Source organism: Apis dorsata, unplaced genomic scaffold (assembly GCF_000469605.1).
Source record: "Apis dorsata unplaced genomic scaffold, Apis dorsata 1.3 scaffold_295, whole genome shotgun sequence".
Classification (NCBI taxonomy): Eukaryota; Metazoa; Arthropoda; class Insecta; order Hymenoptera; family Apidae; genus Apis; species Apis dorsata.
Genome location: NW_006263570.1, coordinates 1,740,071 through 1,758,675, shown reverse-complemented (window position 1 = coordinate 1,758,675; position 18,605 = coordinate 1,740,071). Strand labels below are relative to the sequence as shown.

Below are 18,605 nucleotides of genomic sequence, written 5' to 3'. Positions count from 1 at the left end.
GAGAAAGAGAGAGAGAGAGAGAGAGAGAGAGAGAGAGAGAGAGAGAGAGAGTGAGAGAGGAAGCCTTTTAAGCTTTCGACACACAGCGCAACTTTCCAGAAACTCCTGACGAACTTTGGCTCCGTTGCTTGTTGCAGCTGTCCGCCATCGTCGATGGGATTTACGCGGAGCACGGCCACACTGCGGGCTCGTTCACACATTTGGCGAGCGATCGACTGCTGGTGGGCGGAGGCGCCGACGCGAGATCCCTCCAGGGCGCCAAGGGGATCAACAACTTCAACGGATGCCTGAGGAAGGTAAGCGAGGTTCCATTCCACCGTGATCCACTTTACCTCTCGCGATTTATTTAGCTAGTCTAATGGCCTACAGAGAGAGGGAGAGGTGGAAGCGTTGGTTTGTTCAATTTGGCGTGTCTCTTTTTCCTTTTTTAAATATGATGGTGATGGTTTGTTGAACGTTTGAGGATTCTAGAAGTTGAGGGTTATTTATTAAATTGTAGGTTAAGTTCAAGTTTATATTAGATGAAATAAGACATTTCTTTTGGCTTCTATTGTTTCCTAAATGTTTGAAAGTGTTTGATGAAGTGGAACATGAGAGAATTTTTTCTCGCTGATAACTGTATCTCTTAGATTGTCTCTGTTATATTAAATATTATTGAAAGGTTAAATCGGTAATTGTAAATAAATAAATGATTTAAGGGGAATAAGATATTACATCTTTATAACAATACAAAGATCTAAGAGTCTACTTGTGTTTCATAATCAAAAGCTTAATCAAAAAAAAATTTCTTTCTTATCAATTTGTAAACAATCAAATCATCGGTAGATAAGCGACGTTGAATATCTGCATGTCCTCAATCACATTTCTTCGATTGTATATAATTTATATATACTCTTCTTATAACACAATCTCTGAAAATACGATTTAAACTTAAACAATTCTCGTATAATACGAATATTTCCATCCCATATTTTTGTTAACATTATTTATAATGATACTTTTGTTGCTTAGAAAATGTAAATCATCCTATAAAAAACTTTTCTTTTGTTAATCATTAAATCGTATTAAAAATTTTAATAACAGACTGTAAGATTAGTTCTTTTCTTTTCAATTTTCGATCGATTACTATAATTGTGATTGTAATTGGATAATTGATAACCAGTAAGAACAAAATGTCGAACTACAAAAGGACATGATTCTTAGAAAGGATCAATGAAGTTAAATGATAAAAGTTTTATTCGAATAATTAATATCTTAGTGTCTCCGACTCTTAAAGATAAAATGTAGATTTTTGGATGGCAAAACTTCGAATTCAAGTAAATGAGTTTCTTAAATTAAAGAAGTTTGTTAAGTAAATCAATGAAGTTTAATTTTACTTCCAATCTTTCTGGAATTAGTTATAATTACATATATATGTATTCCAATCTTATAATGATTCAACTAGAAATTTTATTTCAACTATAAAATTACAAAGATAAAGTTAATATTTCAAAACTTTCATAATGTCAAACTCAATAATGTCAAAATGGAGTTTTAAATCGATCAATTTTTGTAACAAATTTATAAAATAATTATCCTTTTCAACTAAATTCAAGTAACTAAATTATGCAAAAGAAATACACACATATATCGTAATTAAAATTTTATCTTATTTCTTATCTTTGTTTATTTACCATTCATTTAAAAAAAATTAAATATTTTGTTTTCTTGAATTCCTTTTGATATCTGTCACGATGAAACAAATTAATCCCCAAGAATTAACGGAAACTTCCCGATTGGCGCACCGATTGCGACCACGAGTCTGCATTTTTAATTCGTTGGCCACGTCTGTCAGTCGTCGTTTTGCTCTACGACTTTTCGTTTCATTAAAAGATAAAACCGCACACTAGCATTGTCCGATTGGAGCCAAATATCCGACATAAACGGGACATAACCATCTCGGCTTCATGGTTTCCGTTTTAATGGAATAAAGAAATTATTTTTCCATGTTTTTTCATGATATAAAACAAAGAGGATAATTAAAAAACAAAGGTGATTAATTTGTCCAAGAAGAAAATAGATTATTGCATTATTATATTCTTAGAACATAATAGCTATCATATCTTTAAACATAAACGATCAATCTTTTCTATTGGTCTACTGTGTCTGGTTTATTCTATTCGTTTCACTGTGTCTGATTGTAAACAACTTTTTTCACTAGTCAGACTATTAGAATCCTATTACAGATGCTCAATTATAATCAATCTGTCTTATAATATTTATATAATCATTTATATTTAATTTTAATTTTGTAAAAAATTAAACATAATAAATTAAAACTATTATAAAACTACATAGATCGAGATTTAAATATAATATACATAAAACAAATATTAATTATAAATTATCATTAAAACATGAAATAAAATTTTACTGAAAATTCTACTAAAACTGCTAGATCATTACAATCTAATAAAACTGAAATAAGATTAAAATCGTACGCACTATTTTCCTAACCTCAAACAGAGAGACATGAAAATTTTATAGGTTATGTTCGATTCGTAGTCTAATATTCAAACAAAGAAATTTCAATCATTATTCTAATTCACTTAAGAGAAGAACATTCATTTCAGCTCGTGTCTAGTTTTTTTTCTATTATTAAAAATAAAAATATATCCAAGTTGAAATTGCGACGCGAATAAAATATTCATGACGATTCGAAAAGTTTTTCGCGAAAAAGTGAGCCAATGGTGGAGTCTAATAAAGAAGCATACGAAACGATAAACTAGATGTAAGAAACGGAACAGTGAAAAAGTCGGAAAGGTTAACTACCGTCATCGTTCACTGGATATTGTCCTTTAAGTAGCCTCGAACGTTGCACGAAGCGTTGGCGTGCTATGCAAATAGAAATCGCCACAGGCTTCCTCCTACGCCAATTACTCACCGTGAGTCTCGTCGGAAATAATTATGGGAATGGAATAATTATACGTCCGACCCGGAAGTGCTGGGATCTCGCGATACCACCGTGAGAAAATTTATTTATCAACGTCTTTGTTAAAATTGTAAAAGGAATTTAGCTTTCTTGCTTGTAGAATAACGTGCGTTCATTTAAGAATCGTATTATCAGATAGAATAAAAAAGTGATTATAGAATATTTTGAAACGAATAAAATGCGAAATTGAATATTTCTTATTTGGAATAAAGATAATGAATAGAAGATGAACAGATGATTCGATTAATTCGAATGAAATAATAAGTAAAATGAAAATATAGATATTTATATTTAAATAAATTGATCATAATCTTATTCGAAAAATAAACGATTTTTTGAAATTTTTAATTATTTCAATAGATTAATTAATACATTACTGATAATAATTCGTTACTATAATTATTGAATTAATGAATATTATTTATAAAAAAAATTCTATATTAAATTTATTAGAAAAAAGTTAAAGGCTATTTTTATTTATTATATATTTATATTTTATTATATATTTATTTTCAATATATATTCTGAATCTTGTCTGCTAACAATTTTTTCTAAAAATTAAAGATAATTTTCAAGAATGTTGATTATTCTCAAAATAAATATAAATATCTATAAGAATTAAAATTCCAAATATTTTTCACGCAAGAATCAGAATTTTTATTTTCATCCAAATCCAATAAAAATTAACATTTCGATTACTTTCTAAATCTATACAAATCCCTCTCTAAAATGGACATGTGTCCGTTTCGAATATCCGTCCGCATGAATTCACAAATAACAGGGATAACGAAAAATGTCACGAGAGAAAGAAAAGAAAGAAAGAAAGAAAGAAAGAAAGAAAGAAAGAAAAAAAAAGAAATACTAAAATGTGAAATATTAAAACGCGCATGCATTTGTCAAGGAAATTTATACGGCGACCAGCATACGTCTCCATCTTTTTCCTTTTTCTATAGAAAAACTGAAATAAAGAGTCTGTTCGATACAGGACCGCTCAAAGAAAATCCAACATTTCCTGTTTCGAACAATGGCGAGGAGGGTTCATTTTACGCGTACGTCCCTGGATTTTTGACCAGGTGGAGTCGATCCTCAGGGGAAATATCCAACCCATATCGTTCTCCCCGTGGATAGTATTGTTTGTTTAATGATAGGAATACGAGAGAACGATCGATACTTTGGCTAGGAACGGTCGAAGAATCGGCGAAGCCTCGCGCTTCCGGAAAATTAGATGGGTATTTGTACGGGACTGTTTACAAGTCCAGCTCGAGACTGGTCTCGAGAGGACGATATTTCTCGTGTGCAAATAATGTGAGATAAACTTTTACAATGTAAAGATGGAATGGAAAATATTGAATGAGAGTTGTATAGATTGTGTAACGAGATCATTTAAATTTTTTTCAAAAACGAAATTTTAAATACACTCGATTCGTGAATTAAACTATATATTTAATAAAATGTTAAAATAATAAATATAATTGTTCGAATACGCCATTGAAGAGTTAATTTTACTTATATTTGGTATATCTATAAATATTTGAATAAGTATTTTCTCCTTACGAACAAGAACTTTTATTTCTTTTTAAAGTTTATATAATGAAATTGTATTTGAAAATAAAATGAATAACGTAATTTCATACAATTTTTTTCCATAAATTGATCAAATAAATTTTCTTATATTCACGAAAATCTTTCGAATCAATGAAAAACTTGCGCTATCTAAAATTACTTAAGCGTGAATCACGATTTGTTTCCTTATCATAATTTATTACTTTTCTGTGTGAAGAATCGGTAATTTGCAAAGTTTATGTGAATCTATAAATTTTGTGATTTCCAAAGTAATTTCAAATTAATTTGTTTCTCGTATCAAAAACTAAAATTCAAAAACTTGTTTCGTTATTCTCTATTGGAACATCGTTAATAATTTTATAATCAAAGCTTATAGACGATAGTGATCGGTTCATTGAATATATTCTTCGTCATTTGCATCATTCAAATTATAATAATGATTTCTCTTGCAATGACAGAACTTTTGACGAGGAAAAAAAATTCCATTTCTAAATTCATTGCTATATATGTTATTTTCAAAATTTATTCTAATTTATCCTAATTTAAATAATTAAATAGCTATAAAACAAAAAAAAATATTAATTATTAAATTCTCATGTTCCAAAGTCGACATCAATAATTTATTATATTTATACATTATTAAAATTATATAATTCAAAATTTTATTAAGATTTTACTCAGTGATTTCACGCAAATGTTAATTTTTTAAAAAAACATTTATCAAATCATTTAATAAATCGATATAACCAACACATTTGTTATTTTACAAAATAATTATTCCTCTCAATGCTGTTCAATCGATGTTTTTATGAAAAAATTAAATCCAAAATCCAATAAGCTCAATCGTTTAATTAATTTAAAACATTACGTTTATAAGGATGGAAAAAGATGGAAAAAGATGAAAAATCCACGTGAAAAACGACCGAATTTTAACTATTCTCTGCGGTTTTAACCATCCTGATAAATAACGTTTCTCTCCCTGGTGGATGGTAAATCTCGATCATCCAAAATCGATAAAAGATATAAATCGTAGCTAATATGTAATTACTATGTTAATGCGTACGTTAATAATCTCACAACTGGATTTATCTTTCAATTAGCCTTGTTTCATTTGTCGGGCGATTCATAGAGGAACAAAAATATAGGTTGGATTTTGTTCGTGCACTTATTGTTATGTCAATTTTCGATGGTATCTTTATTACTTTCACGGTTATCGTTTTTCGTTAGAATTTTATTTTATTCGATTTTTCAACGATATTCGATGGCTGGAGGAATGTTCAAATATTATGGTGTGGATCCTTTATGGTGTATTTTTTGATTTAATGTCTTTTGTGAAATATTAAATTTAAATGAAATATCGTAAAATGTAAATTGAAACAGTCTAAGAATAATAATATAATAATACATAATATATAATTAATAATAATACAATGATATATATAAATATGTAAAACATTTTCAGAATGATCATCGATCAATCATAATAATCAATCACCTCTTTGAACACGCATACACTTCTCACCAAGATCGACAATCCTTTGAAGCAAAATTTCCAAAATTCATCGGTCAATAGAAATTCACTTCACTGGCAAAAAAAATAACGAGAATCTATAATAAAATCATTTTCTCCTGTATTTTAATATCAATCACTTCTCTGCAAACATTACTTTACGTACACCTCTCATCTCGTGATCGATAATGGGCGAACAGTGGAGTTTTCCAAATTCACGCTTTGTTCCCCGAAGGGTTTGCATCGCGATATTAAAATCCGGTTACACCGCATCCGGCCACGATCGAGATAGCCGATGTAATGAAAATGTTTTTCCACCCTTTTTTTTTCCAGGTCGAATTCGTCGCGGAGGGGGTGAAAATGGAGTTGATCGAGGCGGCCAGGAGTGGAGCCGCCGGTGCTGCCGCCTGGGGCAAAATGGATTTCCACTGTCGGGAGCCGAGATCCTCGGATCCAATCACCTTCACCACGAGGGACTCTCATCTCGTGAGTATTCCCTCTTGTATTATTCCATTATGAAAAATATGAAATTCCCTCGAACAATTCTCGATAAGCTTGGACGTCTGTTTGAATGGAAAGGGGTAACGGTTAAGGGAGGAAATTAGCCCCTTTGACGGTGTCAACGAACGAATATAATCCCTCGTGTATTTTAACTCTTTGTGCTTGAGGCTATCGACTATTCTCTGGTACAATCGTTTTTACTTCTGAATTAATTTATCAATTAAAATTTAATAACTTTTATTAAAATAGAGATTCTAGTAACTATTTTTTGCAAGTTTTTTTTTTAATATGTTCGATTATAAAATTAGTTTTGAATGTTAATTTTTGCAATATTTTTTGAATATTAAGAAAAGTAGTAGGAAAATTAATAAAAATTATTCTTAGTATTGGATATTGTTGGATATTAGAAGAAAAAAGGAGATTTGATTCAATGATTTCGTTTTTTAAAATTTAAAATATTATTAATTTGATAGTTAAAAGTATTAAATTGTGAATAGAATTTAGAGCATATATATCTATATATACATTTGGATAATGAAGATCAAAGTACACAAGTTTATAAACATAATGGAATATTGATTGGATATGAAAAGATTGATTATCCAAATATTAGTTAATGTGATGAATTGAAAAAAGAGGTGAGTCAAACTGTATATTTACCACGTCGCAAATCTCGTTTAAATCTATTTACATTTCTAAATCAGTGTACGCCACACGTAAACAGAATCGGTTTCCTTTATACGATGGATCACTCTAGTCAATATATTCATGTTGTTTCACTTGTATTCCTGTCACGTTTTCAATTTTAAATCGTAACATTAGTTTTTTCTTTATTGTGCTAGCTAACTGTTAAATTAGAACAATAAATTAAAAATTTTCAACTTTTTATTTCTTTTTAATTCAAAAGAATGAATGAATTTTAAGAACAAAGTCATCAATTTCTGGAGTGATATATAATGTATTAATAATTTCTCAATGTTTTCCTCATGTTATATTTACTTATTTAAAAAGTAATTCAATTTATGAATCAAAAATATTTTCGTCAATTGTCAATAATAAATTAATCTGACAATTTTTAATGCATAAAATATTTATTTTCACTTAGTTTTTCAATTTTTGTGCAAAAATCTGAGTAACGTTGGAATTAATCAAAAACCAATTTATATCTTTGACGTGAATACGTGATAAATTATAAAATCAATTTTTTTAACTGGAAAATCTGTCGTAGTTATTGTATTAGTTCAATTTTAATTTATAAAAAATATTACTTTTTAATTAAAAAGAATGTAGAAAATGTATTTTCAAAATTCATGAGATTTTAAAATATATCATAAATACAATATATGATAAAAAAAATTATTCTCATAACAGATTTTATATGCATATATCTTATATACATGTTACAATTTAATAAAGACAAATAAAGTTAAATTAACTATTTAACTTAACTTAATTAGATCAATAATATAAGTAATTCTTTTTTTTAATTTCTTTGAAAATTCATTTCTACAATTTGTTCAAATAAATTGCAATCATTTCAATTTCTCAGGTTAAAAATACTCTTGTTTTTCCTTGTTAATTCACATTTTTCCATGTTACAGATATTGCCTCAAATTCAAAGAGTTAAAAATTAACAGGGACAGGAAATCAATTATAATTTTATTACCCAATCTAAAAATAATTATAACGAATAATAATAAATAAAAATAGAAATAAATTTCTTCGAATATCAATCTAGAGGAAACCATTAAAATATCTTAAAGAAATGGACAAGGGAAACGGCTTCGAAAACAATTCGTGAAAGTTTTACAGTTGCATAGGAAAATATAAAAGTCGTATACTCGAAGAAAAGGTGGATTGTAACGGGTGGTCTTATCGAATGACGCGTTACCAGTGCGGAAATTTAAACGGAACCTGAATCGTGGTTCGAATGGCAAAGACGGGAAAGCAGTTGAAACGCCATTTTGCCTTTAGCACCTCTGCAAACGGTGCTCATGACTCTACGTATGATTGTCGTTTCATGGCGGTCGGACCTATTCTCTGGTCCCAGTGTTTCTCAAACGTTTTTCACGGGGATTGCACGATTATTACCCTCGTTAGCTATTAAATTCGCTTCGTATGACTTGCAATGATATTCGATATCAGCTTCACTGTTTCGAAGTTTCAAATATTGCTATTATTTTATTTGAATATCGTTTGAACGTAAGCTATGATCGTTGTGGGGTAGCAATATCTGGATTTGGTGTGTTCGATAATTGGAAAATATTTGATGTTGATTATTTTTCAAATAAATTAATAAATTGGCGATTTTATTCTAGTATCGAATGTGTAAGAATTAAAAAAGTTGAGAGAATTTTATATATGTTTTAAAATTATAGAATTTGAATTAATTATTTGTTACATTAAAGTTTGAAAAAGTATAAAATGAAGATCATAACTGAGAGTCTTAATACAATAAATAAGTTGGTTTCTAATTTTCTAATTGAAAAGCAATGATAAAGCTGAATTTATAGATTTCTATTCGTATAAATTTCAGTTTTAAATCAAGTAAGGAATTCTAAAAGATCTTTGATAAAAAATTCTGATGTATCATTGCATATTTAAAATAATTATAAAAACATATCAATTATTTCTTTTAATTTTTAGTAATTAAATATCATAAAACAATAATAATAACAATAAGAAACAAAAATTAATTTAAACATCAAAAATGAACTTATCAAGTTTCTCATATATAATCTTCGAATATTGAATAATTACTATTATACTCAAGAAAATTAAAGACTTCAACACATATGTTTCAAAATAAAAAAAATATCAATCAAATTTTGATACCACTGATTATGAATAATTCGCCAATATACAAATTTTCATATTCCATTCGAAAAATTCAACAATCCGTTCGAAGAACGAACAAATCTATTCAATCCCTCTTCCATTTCAAACCGAACTCAATCACGGCTTAAAAGACTCGAAAACTTGAAATCCAACCAATTACCATCATAATGATGAATCACGCTCAGCTAAACACGGTCAGGGAGCGGAAACAAAGGAAACAAGGTCGAGTAACGAAGGATCGTTAAAAAGGGGGGAAAGGGGAAATCTTTGGTGGGGCTTTATAGAATTTCGATGAAAAAAGTTTGAGAGACTCTGAGGGCGAGAGTCACGTAGTGGCGCTTTTTAAGAGCCGCGAAACGTCGTCGTTACCATTGCAAATCCTTGTTACCCCATTTATCGTGAAGGTGGCCGATGAAAGGGGATGAAAACGAGGTCGTGCAACGAACTAGAATAGCCTAAACAGATTCTAAGCTTTCTGAGTACATTTCGTATTCCTCTTGTGGCATTTGTTTACGAATGATCGTTCGTGGTTGATCATGGTGATCATGGATAATTGATTGGTATCTATCGATGGTTAAATGACACGATAAATTGATGGTGTTCGAACGTGTTTCGACAGGAGATGAAAAAATTTAAAATCTTTTTGCTAATATAAAATAATATAATATAATTCTTTTTATATAATGCAATGCTTTTTGAAATGGCAAAAGAGTTTCAAGATACGGTTTATAAGTAAGATGAATTAGTTGCTATTTTTAGGGATAGAAAGGTTAGTGGTAAAACTAATTTGTTGAGAGTGCATTTGGGATTTTTGGTAAAATACTTAAGAAAGGATTTGATGAATGATGACATTGAAGAAGGAAGTTCATTTTTGGGCAAAAGCTTGCAACACTTCACTTTTCACTTCACTTTAAATAGCTTATATTATTTTATTATAAAATTTTTTAATTTCATAAAACATGATACAGATTTTTAAAGATTTATTTTTCTTGTTCATTTATTTATTTGTTTATTTATAGATTAATTTTAATATATGTTAATATAAAGTAATAAGAAAGAAGAAATATTTCTTTATAATAACATAAAAAGAAACAATTGTAAATTAAAAAAGCTTTACAAAATAATGATGATAAAATATTAATTATCCAATTATTGTTGAATTAAATATATTAATTATTATATAACTCATTCATACAATTATTGACTGTTAATATCTAATTATTCGTTTCCATGAATTAATCCTAATTATAATATACGAATACAAACAAAACTTAATTAATTTTAATCAATCCAAGTATGAAGTTCCTCTGTATCGATATCACAATTACCATTAAATTTGATCAAATTACAAATTTAAATAATAATAAACAACTAACGATAAACCTCGATCAAACTTCGACAAAATCCACAAAATTTTCTCATTCACGCAAACCTTTCATAGAAACTATATATCCAACATATATCGAATTATAACAATGTCACCAAATCCCAAATTCCAATTTAAATTTATAATATATTTCTCCCCAAGAATTTAATCACGGATAACCAAACAAATTGCTCCTATCTTCCACAACATCGCCTACAAGATTCCTATTCTCATTATCCGTCGCGATCCTTTCATGCGCATAAGCCAAAAAGAAAAAAAAATTATCCGAGGGTTTGGGCGCACAAATTCAATTTCGCGGTGGCCTAGATACATCCGGGAAAGTGGGAAAAGTCCAGCGCATCCGGTAGTGGGTGGATGCCAGTATGCACGTGCGCGTTGCTCGCATAGAAATCGCGCGCGAATCCTGCGAGACATGAAAATGCGGTGTCATCTCCCTAAGCGGATCATACGTCTCTCGTGTTCACGCTGACGGTAGATACAAGCGGAATCCGTCACACGATGAGATCGAGATTGAATTCGACAACGTCGGATGTGGATTTGACTGGTTGATTTCGATTTCTTCCTCGTTTCTTTTCTTTTTCGTTGTAACGTGAGATATAGGAATTGTTGATTATTCGTTTAACAGTTGAAATAATTTAAATATTTTATATGGCAAGTTTAATGCTCGTAGGATAGAATACGAAAGTTAAAGGATTATAAAGAAACATGGTGAAGTTAGTTATTCGTGCCAACGCGAGGGCGCATCGATTGACGTATAAAAGCCTATTTCTAATTATCATTTTAGTTCTAATATTATTTTATTGAGTGGCCAAGAAAGTTTTGTTGTTTTTTTTTATTATAGGAAAGTAAGGAGATAAAGAATCATTTGTTAAATTTGTGGAATATATAGTTGTTAATAATTAACCTTTTATGTTGGAAAAAGAGTATTAATTTAGAAATTTTATAAATTAAATGATATTAGATGTCATTATTAGATTGTAGATCTTTAAAAGATATTGTTCTATAAAAAGCATTATAAAATGTAAATGAGTATGCATACAATAGTGTTAAATTAAGTAAAATTATTTCAAATTTAGCCTTTAATTATAAAACAAAGATGCTAGAACGAAATATTAATGCAAATAGTTAAAATTTAAAATGTAATGGATTATATTCTTTGAAAGTCATGCAAATTAAAATTGTTTATTTAATTGTGATTTTTTTAAAGTTTTTTTTGTTTTTAGAGATTCTTATTAAATATTCTTTTATAGTATTCGTTTTTTTATTTTTAAATTTTGAGACAAATTACACGATTCTTAAGTTATATTCGATCATGTCTAAAGTCACATCAAAATCTTGAATAGCTATACATTTTTGTTTAATATTCTAAACTTAGGTTTTCTTTTTTAAGGCTCATCCACATCATTAATTTATTCAAGTTATTTGAATTCATTTATGTCGTAATTTATCTTTAAATTAATTTCATAAATGACATTGAAAAAGTGAACAAAGAAATTTTCTTAGAATCTATAATAATTTTATAATAATTAAATAATTTGAATTGGAATCATTTTAAAGAAATAGAATAGAATAATTTATTCATAAAATTAAAAATTTTTTCATAAAAGTTTCATGAATGATTAATGCAAAGTCAATATAAATTTATAATTACAAATTTAATAATGTTAAAACGATTCGTTGAAGATAAAATAATCGAGCGATAAATTTTACTCTCTTGCTCAAAAAGGAATTAAATAAATTAGATAGGTACTAATGGCGTGTAACAATCGAAAGGTTTTAAAGGATTACGTGGATCGTTCGTAAAACCAATCCGACATTCCCCAATATCGAAATTGAAACCGACAGAATGAAAATCCACGAATGAAGAGGAAACGACGCGACGTGGTCATCCACCATTGCTATCCAATTGAAAGACTATGCGCCCAATGGAAGCGAAATCGAAAAATCGTTATTCACTACGAAAATATCACATATATTTCAAAATTCGGCAATAACAAATAATAATTTCTATCATTGATAATTTATGATTATACATTTTCGTTAATTATTTTTTATAAATATTGTGTATTCGCAATCTTTGTCGTATTTTTCATATGTGTATTTTCATATATAGATAGAGTGAAAAACTTAAATTGCTTATAATTTAACGAATAACCAATATTTTTATATATCGAAATTATTTATCTTAATATCTCATAAAAAAATAAAATTCCATTTCTAATATTGAAATATCACATGATTTTATAAAATGTAATTTCATATAAATTTCATAAAAATAAAAGAAATATTGAAAAATGAAAGAATAGAAACTCATGAAGTTTTCTTAAAACAATTTTTAATAATATTATTATTAATTTTTAATAAGTTGCATTTTTGACGCAACTACGCAACAGTAAATCCATACAACGTAAAATAACTTTACTTGATAAGTGGAATTTCTGAGAATTACTCGTTATTAAATTCAGCTTATTTGAGTTTTAGTAAAACAGTTAAGTTTTGATTAAATATACGCTTTCCAGGTATTTAGTTGTATTACACAATTCATACACAATTCATCGAAGTTTCATACGTGTTATATCTTTCATTAAATGAATCTAAATTTGAAAATTGATTAGATTCGAATATAGAATTTAGTTGCTAAGAAGAGATATTTATATCTAAAATTTCATTTGACGTAATATTCTTAGATGGTATGATATTGTAGGAAAGACGATGGCAAAGATTTATGAGCAGTAAGAAGTTGGAATGCTAGACAAAGGAATGGTTAAGAGAGGATTTTTGAGAGGACGTATTGTTCCGGATTTTCTAATAAATGATAGTCTTTTCACCACGATTTACGTTTGAAAGATTTATGTCAAATAGTGCGGGCTATTAAAAATTTTAATTACGAAATTTTACAATTTTTTATCGTGTTGTACAAAAAAAATTAAATTATCGTAGATTCTAATTAAATATCAAATCTAAAAATATTGCAGTGAATATATTTGGAAAATATTTGAAAAAATTTTTGTTTTATATAAAAGTGTCAGTTATAAAATTTCCATATTCATACTTTATTCATATATTGTATTAATTAGACAACTCTGTTATTTTATTCATTATTTTTTTGGTTTACAAAAAATAAAAGATTTAAATAAAGAAATTCAATTGAAATTCAAATTAAAATTTCTCACTTTTGGTAGATGCATATTAATTCCTCGAAAGTGTCAAATGTTTGATCAAAATTCTGGAATTGCCAGTCTCTTAAGTTAAACTTATGTAAGTACAAGATTTCCATTTTGCATAACTTGCATATTTTACGCGATATACTCTATGAATATATGAAATTCGAGAAATTAAAAGATGCTCAGTATATTATTTCTATTCTCAGAAATATTACGAAAACTTATAATTCACGAAGAATATAATTAAAAAGTATGTCACAATTATTCTACAAATATGTTCAACTTCAATTATTTTCCTATTGAAAGCATTGTTTTCATATAGATTATACATTTTAAATTTTAATTTAACCTAAACCTTCCAACAATATACTCAATTATTCTAAATATACATTTTCTAACCTCAATTTATAATTTATAATTTAGAAAGTTAAAATTTCAAAATCAAATTTAAATTCGACAAAACTATTCCAAATAAACATATGTAATCTCAAATATTTCCTAACCTCAAAACACTTAATTATACGCTTAAAAATATTAGTCTACAAAATAAATTGAGAATGATTGATTAATACGAAATCAAAAATTTTATAAGCCAACAATTCAATTTGCAATTATGGTCAAATTTCAGACAATGTGAAACAAAAGAATGATTAATATTCCCGCAGGATCGTATGCGTATTTTCTAGGGACACACAAATTTCGAGGCGGGAAAAAATGATCATTCGATTAATCGAGGAAATCTGCATATCCATTTGTTGGTCGATGGGAGTTCACGCGAGATTCATCGGTTGTTCGTGGGCCACATACGTGCATAAGCGCACGTGGGACACGCGAGGGCCGTTCACTAGGAAAATGCGATTTGCATAGAGCCGTTTAATTGAGGCATCGTTTCGCATTAGCGTTTGTCATTTAGCCGGGCTTGTTTTGCGAATTTGCGATAGGAATTCGTCGAACGTTACGCGCCATCAACGCCATCTGGTTCCTCTTTTTAAAAATCATAATATTATGAATGTTTATTTAATTTTAGTTAAATTAAAGAAACTTAGAGAGACTTATTTAAAATGTATTTTGTACGTGAAATAATAAGTTCTTTACAGAAGATATATTTATTTTTACAATATATTTATATATTCTTAATTTTATCAATTTTTTACTTTTTAATCTTGTGATGATTTTTTAATTAAAAAAGTAATAATAACGTAACATATTTAAATACATAAGATGATTATATTCACGAGCTTGATAAGTGATGGAAATTTATGAGTTTCATAATTAAACTAGAGACGCCACTAAAACCGTGTTCAAATAACTTTCAAAGCTGTGAAAAATTTTCTCATGAATTATAAAGTTAATTCGATCCGTTTGCCAAACTTAATTTACGATAGAGTTTAAGGAATTTCCATTCAGTCGTTAAGGAATTTCAATAAAATATGGAAATATTAATCACGATTCCTTCTTTCAATTTAAATAGATATTAGAATATAAAAAAAATTCAGATTCTTTTCATAAATAAATAGAAATTCATGAATATTGAGGAAAACTTTTCATAATAAAAATATAAGATATTAAATAATATCAATTTTTATTTTTATTTTTTCGTGTTTAAAATTTCGCAATAACTCATTTACCTTTTTATCCCTGTGAAATTAAACAAATAAAATATTTAAATACATTGCATGCGTAAAAGAAAATTTTTCTAATTCTCTTTTTTTATTTAACACGAAATCACGTTATTCAACTGTGCAACAACTTAATTGCGTGTTAGTTTGATGAAGTTTTCCAAACGTACAAGTTAATACTACCTAAAATATTTAAAACGATTGAAAAAATATTTGAATGTATCTATCAATCTTTTAAATTTCACTTATTTTCTTTGAAATGAAAATTTTAAAAATATCAAATAATCAAGAATATTCTATCATTCCTTTAATGATAGAAAAATATGAAATGAAATATATGTATGGTAAAATATATTTGTACACAATTATTTATTATAGCATTTACATACTAATTTATTTTATCATAGTATTGAAAAACACATTTTCACTTCGTTTCTGAAATTGTGACATTTAAAAGAAATCTATTCCTCAATTAGATTAAATTATTTATACATTAATTAAGAATATTAAGTAAAAATATTTATTTTAACGAATTAAAATTTCTTCTCTATATTTCTCGAACTCTTTATTTGCCACAATGATGATAAAAGTTTCTTGGTTACCTAATATCTCACAAAAGGAGGAATATTAAGGTAATCGAAACCGTGGCTTACAAGAGAGAAGAACTCGTCTTAAGAGTCGTAAATTTTTCCTGGGCTTCGTCCACCCAGGGAACTCGAACAGTTTTTCTCGTTCTTCCCTTTGTTTCCATCGTTCTTTGTCTCTGATCAGACCCAGCCAGTAGTTACCGATAATTAAAACGCATCCCCCTCCTCGTTCGTGTTCGCCTCCACATCTCATCGCCGCTTTTTCGGATTTGGCGGAGGAGCGATTCGATTTAAGTACCATCGATCGATTTTTGTTTCAATTAGGAAGTCTGGGTAAAAGTGCTGGATTCGTAATCTCGTGTTCCAGAGAAGGTTCCCGACTCTTGAGATTTAAGGGAAAAAATGGGAATAGGTTTATTCCTCCGCGTCATAGGGACGCAGATTCTCATTAGACTCTTTCTAAATTGATAATTTGAGAGAGAAATTTTCGCTAGTTAAAATTTCATTTAGCTTTAAAAGAGGAAATTGTTGAAATATTAAATTGGATGAATCCTTATCCTTATTTTTAAAATATCCAATTTTTTTTTTTTTTACATTTTCTTCCATGGAATTTAAGATATTAAATTTAAGACATAGTAAAAGATGAAATATCTAAGTTTTTTGTGAAAAATCGAAATGAATTTTGTATAAGAGATGAAATTATGACTTTATAAATGTTTACTAATATATTTTCTCATTAAACTTCACAAATGTTTTATGATAATTAATTATAAATTAACGTACTGGCAAAATGTCCTAATGAAAACTATTTGAGAAGTCAATAAATATAAATATATTCCGTATGTAGAATTACAAAATTTAATTTTGATTTTAATTCCAATTTTTTTAACAAATGACATTAACAATCGACGTTGTATAAACATGTTGTTGATGTATAAAAATTTCAATTTCAATTTTCAATTTTCATTTTAATTCTCAATTAAAAAACAAATTAAAATTGCATAATTACTATGGAAAGAATTATGAATATGAATTACAAAATATTTTAAATCACTGTAAAAATATATACAAATTACAAAGATGTAAAACAATTTTTATCGATTTTTGTTCAGGTATATAACGGATATTTTTTTATCGCGATTTTTCTCTCGAAAATAAGGCGGGAAATTTGAATTCAAAAATACGAATCACTGTAAATATGTGATAAATTATAAAACAATTTCGATCGATTTCTACCAATATTTTCTTCACATGCGACTCGTTCATCATTTTCTTATCGCCATTTTTTCTTTCCTCGGATAAAGTAAAGTAAAGAAATTTGAACACGACATAATTCCACACTTCGGTATGACACACGAGGAACGATCGACAGGAGCGTGAATGCGAGCAAATTTTTGTCACGTTACGACAATCTTTTCCCGTGAAAAAATTGTCAGGGATTGGAACGAATTCCGAGCGATCCCCGGCCATGGAAATTCCTACGATCGACGTAATTCCGGCTCTGTGATGTACGCGGCAATGAAAACGCACGGCATCCCTGGCACGGCTCATAAAATATCTATAAACCGAGTTTCGGCCACCGAATTGAACGGCAACGTAAACGCCGTATTTTCAGGCCCGGCTGCCTGACATTTTGGTAATTGAATCATACTTCCGGCCGGCCAGGACGCTTTTATGGCCTCCATCACGCCATAAATAAAGGACGCTCTGATGAAACTTGACGACGTTCCAACCTTTCGAACGAGCCCTTTCGTGGCTCTATGAAAGATTGTGAGTGGAATGACAATCGCCATAACAGGCTGGTGACACGATGACAAAATGGCGGCATATATACTTTAGGTGGTTGATCGATAGGCGATTTTGAAAGCTTTACGGTTTCGAATTATTACAAAATATAGGGATTCAAAGTTGTATCTTTTTCCTTTTTTTTTTCTTTTTTAAGATTAATGAATGAGAATATGTTTTATTATTATTTGTATCGGCAAAAATATCTATGCACGTGATCTATTTTTATAATATTTTAATGATTGACATAAATTTATATTTATTCTTTCCAGGTAACACAAAATGACACATGATTTTATTATATCTGACGTTTATTTTATTTATAAATATGTTACGTCATATGTGAACTAATCTAAATATCTTAATCCTTTTGTGGTACGATTACAATTTTTAAGGAATATAACCGTATAATAAAATTCTTCGTACGAGCTCTATATAAATCCTCAATTTTTATAAAATAAAAATTATCAATTTTTAAAATCGTATTAGTTCAATTTCAAGCTAGACTGACGGATAACAAAATAATCATTTTAAAATATATCCGATAACTATTTATTCCTTATTAAAATACATAAATATCTGTATTTAATCTCTTAATATTTATATTTCGACGTAACGATTGTTACAATTGTTTCTTCGAACGAGAAATAACGTGGAATAAATTGAACAAGAGAAGAAAT

At 28.4% G+C, this 18,605-nt stretch overlaps 1 protein-coding gene across 13 annotated transcripts in view; it reads left to right on the top strand.

Moving 5' to 3' along the window:
* The window catches only part of LOC102674491 (neurexin-1), a 425,676-nt gene that overhangs the window by 227,918 nt on the left and 179,153 nt on the right, over positions 1-18,605 (top strand). For all 13 annotated transcript variants that reach the window (XM_031511258.1, XM_031511256.1, XM_031511254.1 and 10 more), the window contains 2 exons: positions 138-296; positions 6,378-6,530. In XM_031511258.1, the coding sequence (XP_031367118.1) occupies positions 138-296; positions 6,378-6,530 (312 nt within the window). The remainder of the gene's footprint in view (positions 1-137; positions 297-6,377; positions 6,531-18,605) is intronic.